This window comes from Orycteropus afer, unplaced genomic scaffold (assembly GCF_000298275.1).
Source record: "Orycteropus afer afer isolate SDZICR_OR568_19922 unplaced genomic scaffold, OryAfe1.0 scaffold00225, whole genome shotgun sequence".
In the NCBI taxonomy this organism is placed as follows: Eukaryota; Metazoa; Chordata; class Mammalia; order Tubulidentata; family Orycteropodidae; genus Orycteropus; species Orycteropus afer.
The window spans coordinates 2,002,576-2,016,624 of NW_006921812.1; the positions used below are offsets into that span (position 1 = coordinate 2,002,576).

Below are 14,049 nucleotides of genomic sequence, written 5' to 3' on the forward strand. Positions count from 1 at the left end.
AAAATAAAATAAATTTTAAAGAAGAAATCTAATTGCATTCCTAGCTTCTGATTTTGACTAAAAGAAAATTACATCTAATTCAAAACTACCTATATTTAACTGTTGAAGCATTTGTTTAGAGCCCACAAATAATAAGAGTCCAGTTAGATATTTTTGAGTTTTAAGTGTTTATATGACACTGAAGGGTTAAAAGAGCCAAAAAACTTGAAATGGACCCAATTTTGGATTTCTAATTTTACAGTGCTATAAATAATGATTGACTTATTTAAGCAACAATTTAGCAGTTGGAGCCAAGTAGAATATAGATGAAATGAAGAGGGATGTAAACATAGCATTGATGAAGAGTAGCAATTTTGTAAGTGCATCCTGAAATTAGGCCTTAAATAGTAATTGATGATGCAGTTTATATAAAGTATTTCTGTAATAAGAACCTTTCTGTTTTATACGAACAGGATGAATTTTGCTTTGTGAAGTCTTTCTAAAGATTATGCATTGAAAGATATGAACAGTTTATAAACCTATTCTAGTTTCAATGTGTCTAGTAGCACCTACCTGATTCTCTCAAACTACCATACTATATTAACATATTATTGCATTTTTCCACAGATGGCATGGAGTGAACTGTAAAAACAAGCATGCAATCACATCAATGCAGACTTATTTCCTTAAAATGTCATACTGTATATGATTTATTATGTTAACACTCAACCACATCATATTATTTATGTTCTGTATATTCTGAAAAAGTGCTGCTTGACTGACATCGTCCTTTTTCTTTATAAGAAATCAACAAGATAAATGCTTCAACAACAAAAAAATTTAAATTTCTAATGTTATCCTTGATTTATACTTTTCTGATAAATAATCTAAGATACAGCACCCTTGTCTTTCATTTGATATTAACACATGATGTCATACTCAACCATTCTCATACCCCAAAAATAAATTCCAAGATATTATTTTTAAAATCATAGGCCATCACGCTTTTAGACATCACAAGTATAACTAACATAGAGTCATATTTGTTTTCTTCTTAAAGGTGCAATGTTTGCAAATGGGAATATAATTTTATCTAACTGGATTTTTTATTCTTTAGTAGATAATACATTTCATGAGAATTATTCTAGCAGTATTTTATTTTACTAAAAGAAATAATAAGACTTTAGATTGACTCTGTCTCATATTTAAGAATACAACATTTCTTAATGGTTAAATACTCCAAAATTTCAGAAATAATTCAGAGAAAGAGACTTTCACCTTGGAGTTAAAAGCATGGCAGAAATTCTCTATCACTCACTGTTTCATAAGTTTGTACCTCACAAAATGCATAGACAGGAATTTAATATAAAGAATTAGTTCATTTGTACAGAAAACATATCTTTAACACTTCTTTTTGGCAAACCAACAAAGGTAAGCAGCTCTGGAACTGCCAAATTAAAATTTGTAAATTTTTACCAAACTAAGAGTTTATTTTTAGGTTATTATTAAACTGCGGTTGTAATTTAAAACCTGAGGCTGTGCACTGGTTGTTAGCTTAAAATTACCTTTCCTTATAACATTGTGCTTCCATTGTATAACAAATAAAAATTAACAAGAACTAGAAAAGGTTGCTGTTGAACAGTGCTAGGACATACAGACAAAAGTACTAATACATGTTATCTACTTATAATATTGGTTTAAGTAATATCTAAAGGGATATAATGGACATTAGAAAATGCTTACTTATGACTGAAGTACCTACAGCCAAAAAAGTTAAATATGTATCAAATAATGTTTAATTGGATTTATTATATGCACTATATACAGATACTAAAATGTCTCAAAATTGTGCCCTATGGATACTTCAATTTTGTGTAGGCAGGTGGCAGGTGAGTCTTTATGGAGTAAATAAATTATAGAATCAAATTAGAAAAAAAAAATGAATGAAATTTTTGTGAATCCCAAAGCAGTGAAATGTTTGGAACAATTTATTTGTAAATGAAGCTACATTAACCTAATGCTAGTATTTATATAATTATATAAGATGTCATGATCACAATCCATACACATGGCTCCTGTATCAAATACTATATATTTAAGTAGCAAATTGATACAGTGTTATGACCATAATCTCAAACATTCCAGAAACTACACTTCAATATTTTCACTTTGTGTTTTCTAGGGCATACGTTTCCAAAACATATTGTTTTTGAAGACCCCAAACTCAAATCCATTGTTGTGGAATAGATTCTGATTCATAGTGACACTATAGGACAGAGTAGAACTGTCTCATAGGGTTTTCAAGGCTGTAAATTTTTATGGAAGCAGACTGCCACATCTTTCTCCCATAGCCACTGGTGGGTTCGAGCCCTGATATTTTAGTTAGCAGTCAAGTTATTTAACCACTGTACCACCAGGGCTCTTCTTTTTTGAAAACAGACATGTAGAAAACATTGTTTGCATACCTCTAATCTTCTTTTAACTTAAGCACACTAGCTCTTCCTAATGTTGTTACTTGTAAAAGTTGTCCAATGGCAAACTGATAAGGTCTACGATGTTAAGAGGAAAAAATGGGAGGAAAAAAAAAAAAAAAGCATACATTTTTTCAATGTATAAAAACAATTCAATATTATAATCCAAGGAGATGATTAACATTGTTAAGGCTGTATATTCAAGCACTGTATGTTAATAGAGCAATGGTGTGAAATTTAGGCAGTAGGAAATGTCCTGCATTATGAATGGTACGGTAATTAAAGAATGATGCTTTTGACAGCTGATTGTTGGTCTACACTGGCTACGGATAGCAGTACAGTATGGAAGTTAATAAAGGTAGCAGAAGATGGTAGAAATGAATTCTGAAAGATGATAGCCAGTTTTCTCCAGCAGCCAGCCTGTTAAGTAAAACTCAGAATCTTGGCCTGCATTTAAATGAAATATTCTTTTTTCTCTTCAGCATTGACTTGGCTGCCTTCAGCATTGATAATGGCTGTGTCAGCATCTGGTGCATCTTCTGCTCCTTTAGCTTCATTTGTTAAATATGTTCCTGTGGATAGTCGAAGAAAATCAGGTTAGATCTGTGATATTAGTACAGGAACCACCACTAAAAATACATTTATTTAGGAAAATATTTTTGCTAGATTGCTTATATCTTGAAACACATTTGGAGACATAATAAATGACAAAGTACACCCTTCCAAAATTGTACACTTTCTTTCAGTTTTCAAGTATATGTTGTAGGTGAAGTGGTGGCCAAGTTAACTACAGGCAAGAGCCAAACTGAAATGCGTCATAAGTAATTTTGATTTCTTTAAAGATGAATACAGACCATGTGATCCATGCAGCTGTAGCAATCAGGGTCTTTTGTTTAGGTGATGATAATGATCACATCAAATGTGTCAACATTCATTATGGTAACTCCATTTAAAAGTGAACTATACTAATAGTTTGCTACCTGGCTCATTGCAAAAAAAAAAAATAAATAAATATGGCCACATGTGTCACTATAAATCTACAAATAACACATAGACCAAATGCCTAATGTAGAAGAGACAGATATTTTACAGTTAGATTTTAGACTTAGATAAAAATGACAAACCTGCAGACAATATTTTTTCACAGCCAGTAGCTCACTCTGTAATGATATCCATTGGATAGTATTATTTTGTCTAGGGTAACCCAGATCTAAAGTTAAATTTAAAAATCAACAACTCCTTAGAATTTAGAATTTAGACTAATCACTCTCCCTCTTACACATCCATATACACACTGTAATATTCCTTGATGAAATTCATCTTGAGAAAATTTTGCTGCTGAAGTTAAGAATAGTTTTATTAAACTTAACATACCTTTATGTCTTGCCAGATATCGACCAAGCAGGAATATAGAACACAGCGTAACAAATACAACTACAGCCACTATTCCTCCTATAAGAGCATGGTCAGGGCCAGTCTGGCCAGCCAGAGCATTGGGATCTGGAAAAGGGAAAGAAATATTGTTCTAATGAGTTTATTATTTAGTCACAAAGTAAACTTCTGCATTAGAATACGTTATTTTGAAAATCAGCAAATTTCTTTTGAAACATTGTATTAGTGTGTATCACACCCCTCAATTTATCAAATATTTATTGTGGGCCTATAAAGAAAAATATACATGGGGACATAGACATAACACTTGACACATCAATCATTATAGTCATGGAGCTTACATTTCATGGGAAAGAATGGATAAATATGCATGTGATTCTGTATCATGATATGTCTTTCCTTCCCTCTCACCTTTGACTAAAAGAAATTTTTTTTCAGTGTGACAACCACAGCTATACAATTGAAAAAAAAAAAAGAAAGAAAATTATGTCATGGGAAAATCTGGGTTTGGAGATAGTAATTTAGGACTTATCAGTATATAAATAATTATATAAAACCATGGACATGGAATTCCCGAGTGTGAATATAGACAGAGAAATAGAGATCTTGAGAATTGATCCCTGAGAAATTCCTGTACTTAAAGGCTCTTCAGATGAAGTAATTTCAGCAAAGGTGACTGCAAAGGAGGAAACACTAAGGTAGCAGGAAAGCCTTGAGGATGCAATGCAACAGATCAAAGGGAAAAATTTTATGAAGGTGGAGAGTTAACAACTTTATGAAATGTTGATAGGGAAAAAGATAATGACTCAGTATTGATGACTAAATATTTCTTAGATTGTAGTTCTAGAAGAAGTGGCTGAAAAGAGGCAAATTTATAATATACTTTTACATTTTGCCTTTAGTGAGGTATTGCAGGAAAAAAGAGGTATTCAGAATAGAACAGCCAGTTTTTAAGCATAACTGAAAAGATCAAAAGCAAGTCCCCAGAAACTATATACTCAAAACTTGGAAAATTAACTATTTATAGAAGCCATATGCAAAGAGAGGAGATGAGTGAAGCTTTGAGTAACAAAATCCATTAAGGCTCAGCCCTAAGGCAAAGATCAGATTGAGTGCACTGCACTGCTTTCCTTCTCAAATCCATTGTTTCAGGTGTTAACAATTTAAGGGAGATTTAGGGAAAGGAGAAAATCAAGAAATAAATTACACTTGGCAATTATGTCTTCAAAATCATTGAGTGTTGTTACAGACACAAGAATCTGACAAATATATAAGAAGTCAATGAATTTTTAGTAAAATTGTAGTGCTAATGGAACACTTGTCTAGATATTAAAAACACAAAACTGAAACTTCAAATAACCTCCAGACACCTAAATTTGGAGCAAGTAAAAAGTGGACTATAAAAGCTGTGTAATATGTAAGAAGAGCATCTTCCCCAACACACATTCCATTTGTGGAAAAGAGTTCCTGAAGAAAGAAATTACAAACAAAGTCCTAAATTATAAACTGTTTATACGAACTCATAAACCACTTGCAAGACAATACTTTGTACTTTCCATGGAGTATGAATGACAGCTTTAAATTCTCCAGAGTGTAAAACTGGGAAAAACAGAAAGAATGAAGAGAGGAGAATTAGATTTTCTTCAGAGAACTATGATTGCCAAGGAACAGGACCAATTAACACCAGCTGACATGGTTTCATATTTGCTATGAATTGGTGACTAGTCTGTATTTTCCATTGTTCCTTTATTTCCAAAGGGGAGAATTTCTTGTGTTTCTCCTCCCTCTGTCTAATCACTATGTATTTTATATGGAATAATTACGTATGTCAATACTTGTCTTTTTGGTTCATTTATCCTTGGACTAATATGCATAGTTCTGATAAAGAAGATCCTGCATAGGTCCCAGAGCTTGAGTTGGAAGCATTGACTTTTGAGATTTTGATTTGGCTCTTTGTAGAGTCTTATGGGTTGAACTGTTTCTCCCAGAAACATGTGGTGTAAGCCCTAACCTCTCTGACTTTGTTTATAATCTAATTTGGGAATGGTTTGTCTTTGTTATATTAATGAGGCAGGATTAGTATGGTTGTGTTAAGATATAAAAGAGATTAAGTGAGCTCAGAGAAGATGGTGTCATACCCCACACGTTTGTTCCATCTAGCATTTTCATTTCTGAATAACTAGATAAAGCAGATAGAAACAAAGATACTGGAGTTATGAGCAATTAAGGCTAAGATAAGATACCAGATTTAGTGGAGGCAAAGGAAAAAGAGCATATTAAACAATTGGGGAAAATAAATGAAACTGCCTATCTGGCAGAAGGACGGAGAAGTAGAGGACTCATTAGCAATACAAAAGACATTGAAGGAGAAAAGGATGGAAAAAAAAAAAAAAAAAAAAATCATAGAACCCAGAGACAAGATGGGGACTCATAATACTCACATTGGGAGTTTTTGACAGAGACCTTGGGAGCTGAAGTGAGTGAGTAGATAACCTTACTGGGAAACAGATCAAAACCTTACTTGGCTTGACCTGCTGAAGAGTTCAGAAAGGAGTGGAGGAAAGAGGGAAACTCCCTCTGACTAAGCAGAGCCCCAGAGTGAGAGCACAGCAGCGAGATGGGGTTCAGCTCTTCCATGACCACTTCTTGGCACAGAGTGGAATAGGGTACTGGGCTTTTGTGGCTCCTTGAGCCAAGCAGAAAGTAGTGGCCCACTACCCACTGGGGTCTCTGTTAATTTTGAACCATGGGTCTTTGGTTGATAGATGACATCATCATTAGTAGACACCCCAGGAAGACACAAACCACACTACTTGAGCCAGCAGCATCTTGCCTTAATGTGGAAAACAGGGACTTGCTAGAGTTCTTTTTTTTTTTTTCTTTCCTTTCCTTTTTTTTCCCTCCTCCCCTGCCTCATCCAGTAGAAGGAACACACTAAACTACCACAACATCTCCTCATCCCAACTCCAAATCCCCTTCATAACAAAGAGAGACCTGCATCCACACCCCCACCAGTGATTCCACCAATGCAAAGAAAACTGCAGAGCAACTAACAGCCCAATTAATAACTAAAAAAAAAAAAAAAAAAAACCTGCTCCATACTCTCAGATATAGTAAAACATAAAATCAGGGTGAAACAAATCAATAAATAACTAACAGTTAAAGATAGCAACTTAAAAATGTCTAGGAAACAACACACTACCTCAAATTAAACAAACAAACAAACAAACAAACAAACAAAAAACAGGAAAAGACAATAGAAATAAAACCCCAGGCTAAAGAATGATTTATCATGGAAGAAGAACAAACAATGGAATTATCTGAGAAGGATTTCAGAAGATATGCATATAGGACCCTCCAAGAGCTCAAAGAAACCACAAACAGAATCAATGAGAAAATAGACAGTAACCTGGAAGAATTCAGGAAAACCATTCAAGAAGAAAATAACAAGATAAATACACAATTAGAACTCATTCAGAAACAGCAATTAGAAATTCAGAAGATGAACACTAAAATTACAGAGTTAGACAACATAGTGGAAGGACAAAAGAGTAGACTAGAACTGGCTGAAGAACACATTTCTTAACTAGAAGACAAATCTCTTAATGCCAGCTTGTATGAAGAAAAATCAGAACAAACAATTAAGAAGAAATGAAAAGTTATATGGGATGGCATGAAAAGAAACAACATACACCTCATTGGAAGACCAGAACAAGGGGTGGGGGGACACTCAGAAAATTGAGAAAGTCTTGCTAACAGAAAAATTTCCCCGTATCATGAGGAAAGTAAAGATATCAGTCTAAGAAGCGCAATGAACCCCTTACAGGATACACCCCAAGAGAAAGTGATGATGACATATTATAACAAAATTCTCTCAAATCAAAGACAAAGAAGGAATTTTGGGAACAGCTTGGGAAAAATGAAATGTCACCTATAATAGACAGCCAATAAGACTAAGTTCTGATTACTCAGCAGAAACCATGCAGGCAAAAAGGCAATGGGAGAGTGTATATATAAAACACCAAAGGAAAGAAACTTTCAACCAAGAATTCTACCTTCAACCACATTGTCGCTCAAATATGAGAGTGAAATCAAGACATTCTCAGACAAACAGAAATTAAGGGATTTTGTGAAAAACAGATGAGCCCTACAAGAAGTGCTAAAGGGATTCCTTCTGATAGAGAACTCACAAAAGAGAATAACAAATTAAAATCAGGACACTTGATATTAACACTTAGAAACCAAACCAGAAATTGATACTCAAAATAACTTCATAAAACAATGTAAAAAATAAAGGAGTCAATCTGTAGATAACATCAGCACCAAAGCAAATAGAGAGAATAAAAGTTCTAATTACAAAACTTCCAAATGAAGAGGAAAACAGGACAATGTCTTTATAGAACTGACTGTTCCAAACTTAAAGAACATAAGAATTTACTTAAGGGTAACCACAGAGAAAATTAGCAATCCCCTTAAGCAAATCCAGAAAGAAGAAACTATTTGGGCTTAGTAAACACAAAAACCAACAATAATGAAGAAAAGAGAAGAAACACTTGATGAAAAAATGAGCTCAGCACAGAAGATATGGACCAACACAACAAAAACACAATAGAATGACAGCAATAAATTCATACCTATCACTAGTTATACTCAATGTGAATGAACTAAATGCACCAGTCAAGAGAAAGTGATCAAGAGAAAGATTCTGATTAGATAAGAAGACCCATCAATATGCTGCTTATAAGAGACACACCTTAGACACAAAGATAAAAACAAATTAAAAATTAAGGAGTGGGAAAAAATATACCAAGCTAATGGCAACAACAACAACAAAAAAAAAAGAGCACAAGTGGCAATATTAATTTCTGATAAAATAGACCTCAAGGTGAAAAACAGCATAAGGGAGAAAGGACATCATATGATGCTAAAAGAAGACATCATCATAATTAATATGTATGCACCCAATGAAAATGCTCCAAAATATGTAAAACAAATATTAACTGAATTTAAAGGAAAAATAGACAACTCTACAATAGCAGTGAGAGACTTTAACACATTATTTTCAAGGAGGGACAGAATAACTAGAAAAAAAAAATCAACAAAGATACACAAAAACAACACAATCAACCAACTCAACATCATAGACATATACAGAGTACTCCATCCAACAAAAGCACAATACACATTCTTCTCCAGTGTACATGGACCATTCTACAGAATGGACCATATGTTAGGACACAGAACAAACCTCAATAAATTCAAAAACATTTAAGTACTACAAAGCATCTTCTCAGACCACAATGCTATAAAGTTAGAAATCAATAATAGGAAGATCAAGGAAAAAATATCAAATATGTGGAAACTGAATAATACACTGCTCAAAACTACTGGGTAACAGACAAAATAAAGTGAGAATGAAGATACATCTTACCAAAACCTATGGGACACAGTGAAAGCAATACTCAGAGGTCAATTTATAGCAATAAATGCACACATCAAAAAAAGAGGAAGGAAAACAAAATTAACACTCTAACTGAACAACTTCAACAATTAGAAAAAGGATTAAAAAAAAAAAAAAAATTGCAGTATCCAGAGGAAAGGAAACAATAAAAATCAGGCCAAAAATAAATGAAACAGAAAACAAAAACAAAAAAAGAGAAAATCAACAAAACAAGAAACTGGTTCTTCAAAAAGATTAACAAAATTGACAAACCACTGGCAAACCTAACAAGGGAAAAGAAAGAGAAAATGCAAATAACATGAAAAATAAATGAAAAGAGCAACATCACAACAGAACCAACCAACTGAAATGAAAAAGGATATTGACAGATTATGATGAAAAACTGTACTCCAACAGATTCGAGAACCTAGAAGAGATGGACAAGTTTCTAGAAACACAAGGCCTGCCTCAACTATCCCAGTTGAAGAGAGAATACATGAATAGAGACCCATAACAAAGGAAGAAATTGAGCAGGTCATAAAAAAAATTTCCCATGAGAAAAAGTCCTGGCCCAGATGGCTTCACTGGAGAATTGTACCAAACATTCAGGGAGAAATTGACACCTATACTACTCAAACTATTCCACAACACAGAAAAAATGGAATACTCCCAAGTTTGTCTTACGAAGCAAATATATCACTGATACCAAAACCAGGGAAAGACACCAAAAAAAAAGTAAAACTACAGACCAATATCCATAATGAATATAGACACAACAATATTCAACAAAATCCTAGCCAATAGACTCCAACAATGTATCCAAAAAATAATATATCCTGACCAAGTGGGATTCATACTGGGTATGCAAAGATGGTTCAACATCAGAACAATCAATGTAATCCACCACATAAATAAAACAAAAGAAAATAACCGTATGATCATATCAATTGACACAGAAAAGGCATTTGATAAAATCCAACACTGGTTCCTGTTCAGTACTCTCAGCAAAATAGATATAAAAGGGAAATTCTTTAACATGATAAAGCACATATACGCAAAGCCAACAGCCAATATTATTGTTAACAGAGAAAGACTCAAAGCATTCCTCTTGCAAATGGGAACCAGACAAGGATGTCCTCTATTTTCACTTCTATTTAACATCATATTACAAGTCCTAGCCAGGCAATAAGGCAAGAAAGAGAAAGAGAAATAAAAGGGATCAAATTGGCAAAGAGGAAGTAAAGTTATCTCTTTTTGCAGATAACATGATCCTATACACAGAAAAGAGACTCAGGAAAAGTCTTTTTTTTTTTTTTTTTTTCCTGAGACTCAGGAAAAAAAAAATTACTGGAACTAATAAAGAAGTTAAGCAAAGTGGCAGGATATAAGGTCAACATACAAAAATCAATTGGATTCCTCTATGTCAACAAAGAGGCCTCTGAAAAGGGAATATGGAAAAGAGTGCCATTTACAATAGCTACCAAAAAGGTAAAATATTAGGAAAAAATCTTACCAGACACACAAAACACCTACACAAAGAAAACTACAAAGCACTATTACAAGAAACTATAAGGGATCTACATAAATGGAAGAACATCCTTTGATCATGGATAGGAAGACTGAATATTGTGAAAATGTCAGTATTATTCAAAGCAAACTACATATTCAATGCAATCTCGATCCAGATACCATCAACAGTTTTTAAAGATATGGAAAAAAAATTATTAATTTCATATGGAAAGGAAAGAGATCTCAGATTAGCAAAGCACTGCTGAAGAAGAAAAACAAAGTGGGAAGTCCCACACTGTTGGACCTCAAAACCTACTATATAGCCACAGTAGTTAAAACAGTGTGATATTGGTACAATAACAGACAGATAGACTTATAGTACAGAATAAAAAATCTAGAAATAAACCCATCCATCTATGGGCAGCTGATCTTTGACAAAGGACCAAAACCCATCAAATGGGTGACAGATAGCCTCTTTAACAACCAGCTGGCAAAATTGGATATTTACTTGCAGAAAAATGAAACAAGACATACCTCACCCCACACACAAAAACAAACTCAAGTTGGATCAAAGACTAAATGTAAAACCCAAAACTATAAAGCTCATCAAAAATAAAACAGGGGCAAATCTAAGTGGCCTAATTTACAGCATAAATAGAGTATCAGGCATAACCCAAAATGCACAGGCAATGGAAGAGAAGCTAGATGATTGACACCTTCTAAAAATTAAATTCCTATATGCATCAAAAGATATCTCCAAAAGGGTAAAAAGAGATCCTACAGCCTGGGAAGAAATATTTGGCTATGACATATCTGACAAAAAACTTATCTCCAAAATTTATAAAAACTTCAATACCTTGACAACAAAAAGAGAACCATTCCACTTCAAAGATGGGCAAGGGACACGAACAGACACTTCACTGAAGATTATATATAAGTATGTTGTTGTTGTTATGTGCCGTCGAGTCGGACCTGACTCATAGCAACCTCTCCTTGGGTTGCCGAGGCAGTATCACTACGGAAGTAGATTGCCTGACCTTCCTTCCGAGGAGTGGTTGGTGTGTTTGAACCGCCAGGCTTCTAGTTAGCAGTCAAGTGCCTTAGGCACTATGCTACCAGAGCTCCATATAAGTACATACAATATAATTATATCTATCTTTCTATCTTTTTATCTATCTATCTATCTAACATTATATATTGTGGTAATTAAATTTGTATGTCAATTTGGCTGGGCCTGGTTGAGTGGCTGGGCAGCTGGTGGTGTTATTCCCCATGATGAGACTGGCAATCAACTCCATGGTGAGATCTACCACAAGCAGCTGAGTAGCTGCCTTTGGGATGTGATCTGCTTCCTGTATATAAGGAGAAGACTTGGGGATAGTCTCTAGCTTATGGTACACTGGACCCTGCATGTAGCTTTGTCATTGTTCAGTGGTCTGCCACGCTCTGCCAACCTTGTGACATACAATGGACTTGATTAATCACCTGCCATGTGGTTTGGTAACATCAGGACTGTGCCTTTTTACCTGTCAACCTTGGGCTTGTCAGCTTTAGCAGCCAGCAGCTGTCTGAGTGAGGAAACTCCTCTAGCTCCAATGGGCTGGGAGCAGGAGGCAGAATTGGACCCCAAGGTTGAGGGGCTTTCACCCAGCCTCTAGACCTGTCACTTTGAACTTGGACTTAAAGCCTCCATACTGTCGGAGAATAAACTCCTGTTTGTTAAGTCCACCCCATTTGTGGTATCTTCCTGTCAGAGTAGCACTAGGTAGCCAGAATAGAATGTGGTACTGAGAGTGGGGTGCTGCTCTGATAGATACCTGAAATGTGGAAACAGGAGTAGAGTGTGTCCTTGACCCAAGACCCTGGCAGAGAGACCCTGGCATACAGCATGAGACATGGCAAGAGCAGAGCCAAGATACTGGCAGAGAGATACCGGCAGAGAGACCAGCATTAAAGGTGCAGTAGCAGAGCCCAGAGACTGACATTAAATATCAACAGGCTTACCAGTTCAGAGAGGAGAAAGCCGTTGCCATTGGGTAGGTGGTTTCCTGGTGGAGTGGGTTGCCTTCAAGCATAAATTGGTGAAGAGACCAGCATAAAATAGAGTAGCATGTTGGCCGGCCCATGGAGCAAGAAAGCTAAGTGTTCCTTGGACAGAAAGATTTCCAGCAGAGTGGGTTGTTCTCAGGCATTAATCGACAGAAGTGGGGAGACAAAGGAAATGGGAAGGAGAGCTGCCTCAGCCTCAAAGAGTAGGACCATGGCCTTTGGGGGTGGAACCATCATAGCCCCCTAGGTTTCAAAGAGTTAGACCTTCAGCAACTTGGTTCTGGAGTGTGGGGCTGCTTGTTCATGTGAGCTAGTGGGAAGGAGCCATAGCTGCTGCCCGAGAGTGAGGGGGCAGGGCTGCCATACTCAAGAGGCAGAGGAATGCGGCCCGCCAGGCCACGGGGTTGAAGTCACTATTTAGAAGAACTAGAGGACTAGAGCCACCTAGTGAGAGAGATCTGTAGAGATGCCATCCAATGAGATCTGTACAGGTGCCAAGCTGACAAGGGGTGGAATTGTGGTAGTTAAATTTGTATGTCAACTTGGCTGAGCCTAGTTGAGTGGCTGGGACCTTGGTGGTAGTTATTCCCCTTAATGAGACTGACAATCAACTCCATGGTGAGATCTACCACAAGGAGCTGAGTAGCTGCCTTTGGGATGTGGTCTGCTTCCTGTATATAAGGAGAAGCCTTGGGGATAGTCTCTAGCTTATGGCACACTTGAAATCTGCATGTAGCTGTGTCATTGTTCAGCAGCCTGCCATGCTCTGCCAACCTTGGGACTTTCAATGGACTTAAATTAATGGCCTGCCATGTAGTTTGGTAACATCATGACTGCCATTTTACTTGTCAACTTTGGGTTTGTCAGTCTCAGCAGCCAGCAGCTGTCTGAGTGAAGAAAAGCCTCTAGCTCCAGTGAGCTGGGAGGAGGAGGCAGAGCTGAACCCCAACATTGAGGGGCTTTCACCCAGCCCCTAGAGCCTGGCACTTTCAACTTGGACTTCTAGCCTCCCAAACTGTAAGAGAATAAACTCCTGTTTGTTCAAGCCATCTATCTGTGGTATATTCCTGTCAGAGTGGTACTAGGTAACCAGAACATACATACATGCAAACATACATTTGTCGTTGTTATGTGCCGTCGAGTCAAACCCGACTCATAGCGACCCCTCCTTGGGTTTCCGAGGCAGTATCACTACGGAAGTAGGATTGC

At 36.0% G+C, this 14,049-nt stretch overlaps 1 protein-coding gene across 1 annotated transcript in view; it reads right to left on the reverse strand.

Annotated features, from left to right (window-relative positions):
- Positions 1-2,903: 2,903 nt before the first annotated feature.
- Positions 2,904-14,049, reverse strand: part of CADM2 (cell adhesion molecule 2) — a 417,999-nt gene continuing 406,853 nt past the window's right edge. Inside the window, exons 9-10 of the mRNA XM_042782039.1 lie at positions 3,825-3,950; positions 2,904-3,022 (exon numbers count right to left, since the gene is read on the reverse strand). Coding sequence (XP_042637973.1) covers positions 2,904-3,022; positions 3,825-3,950 — 245 coding nt within the window. The remainder of the gene's footprint in view (positions 3,023-3,824; positions 3,951-14,049) is intronic.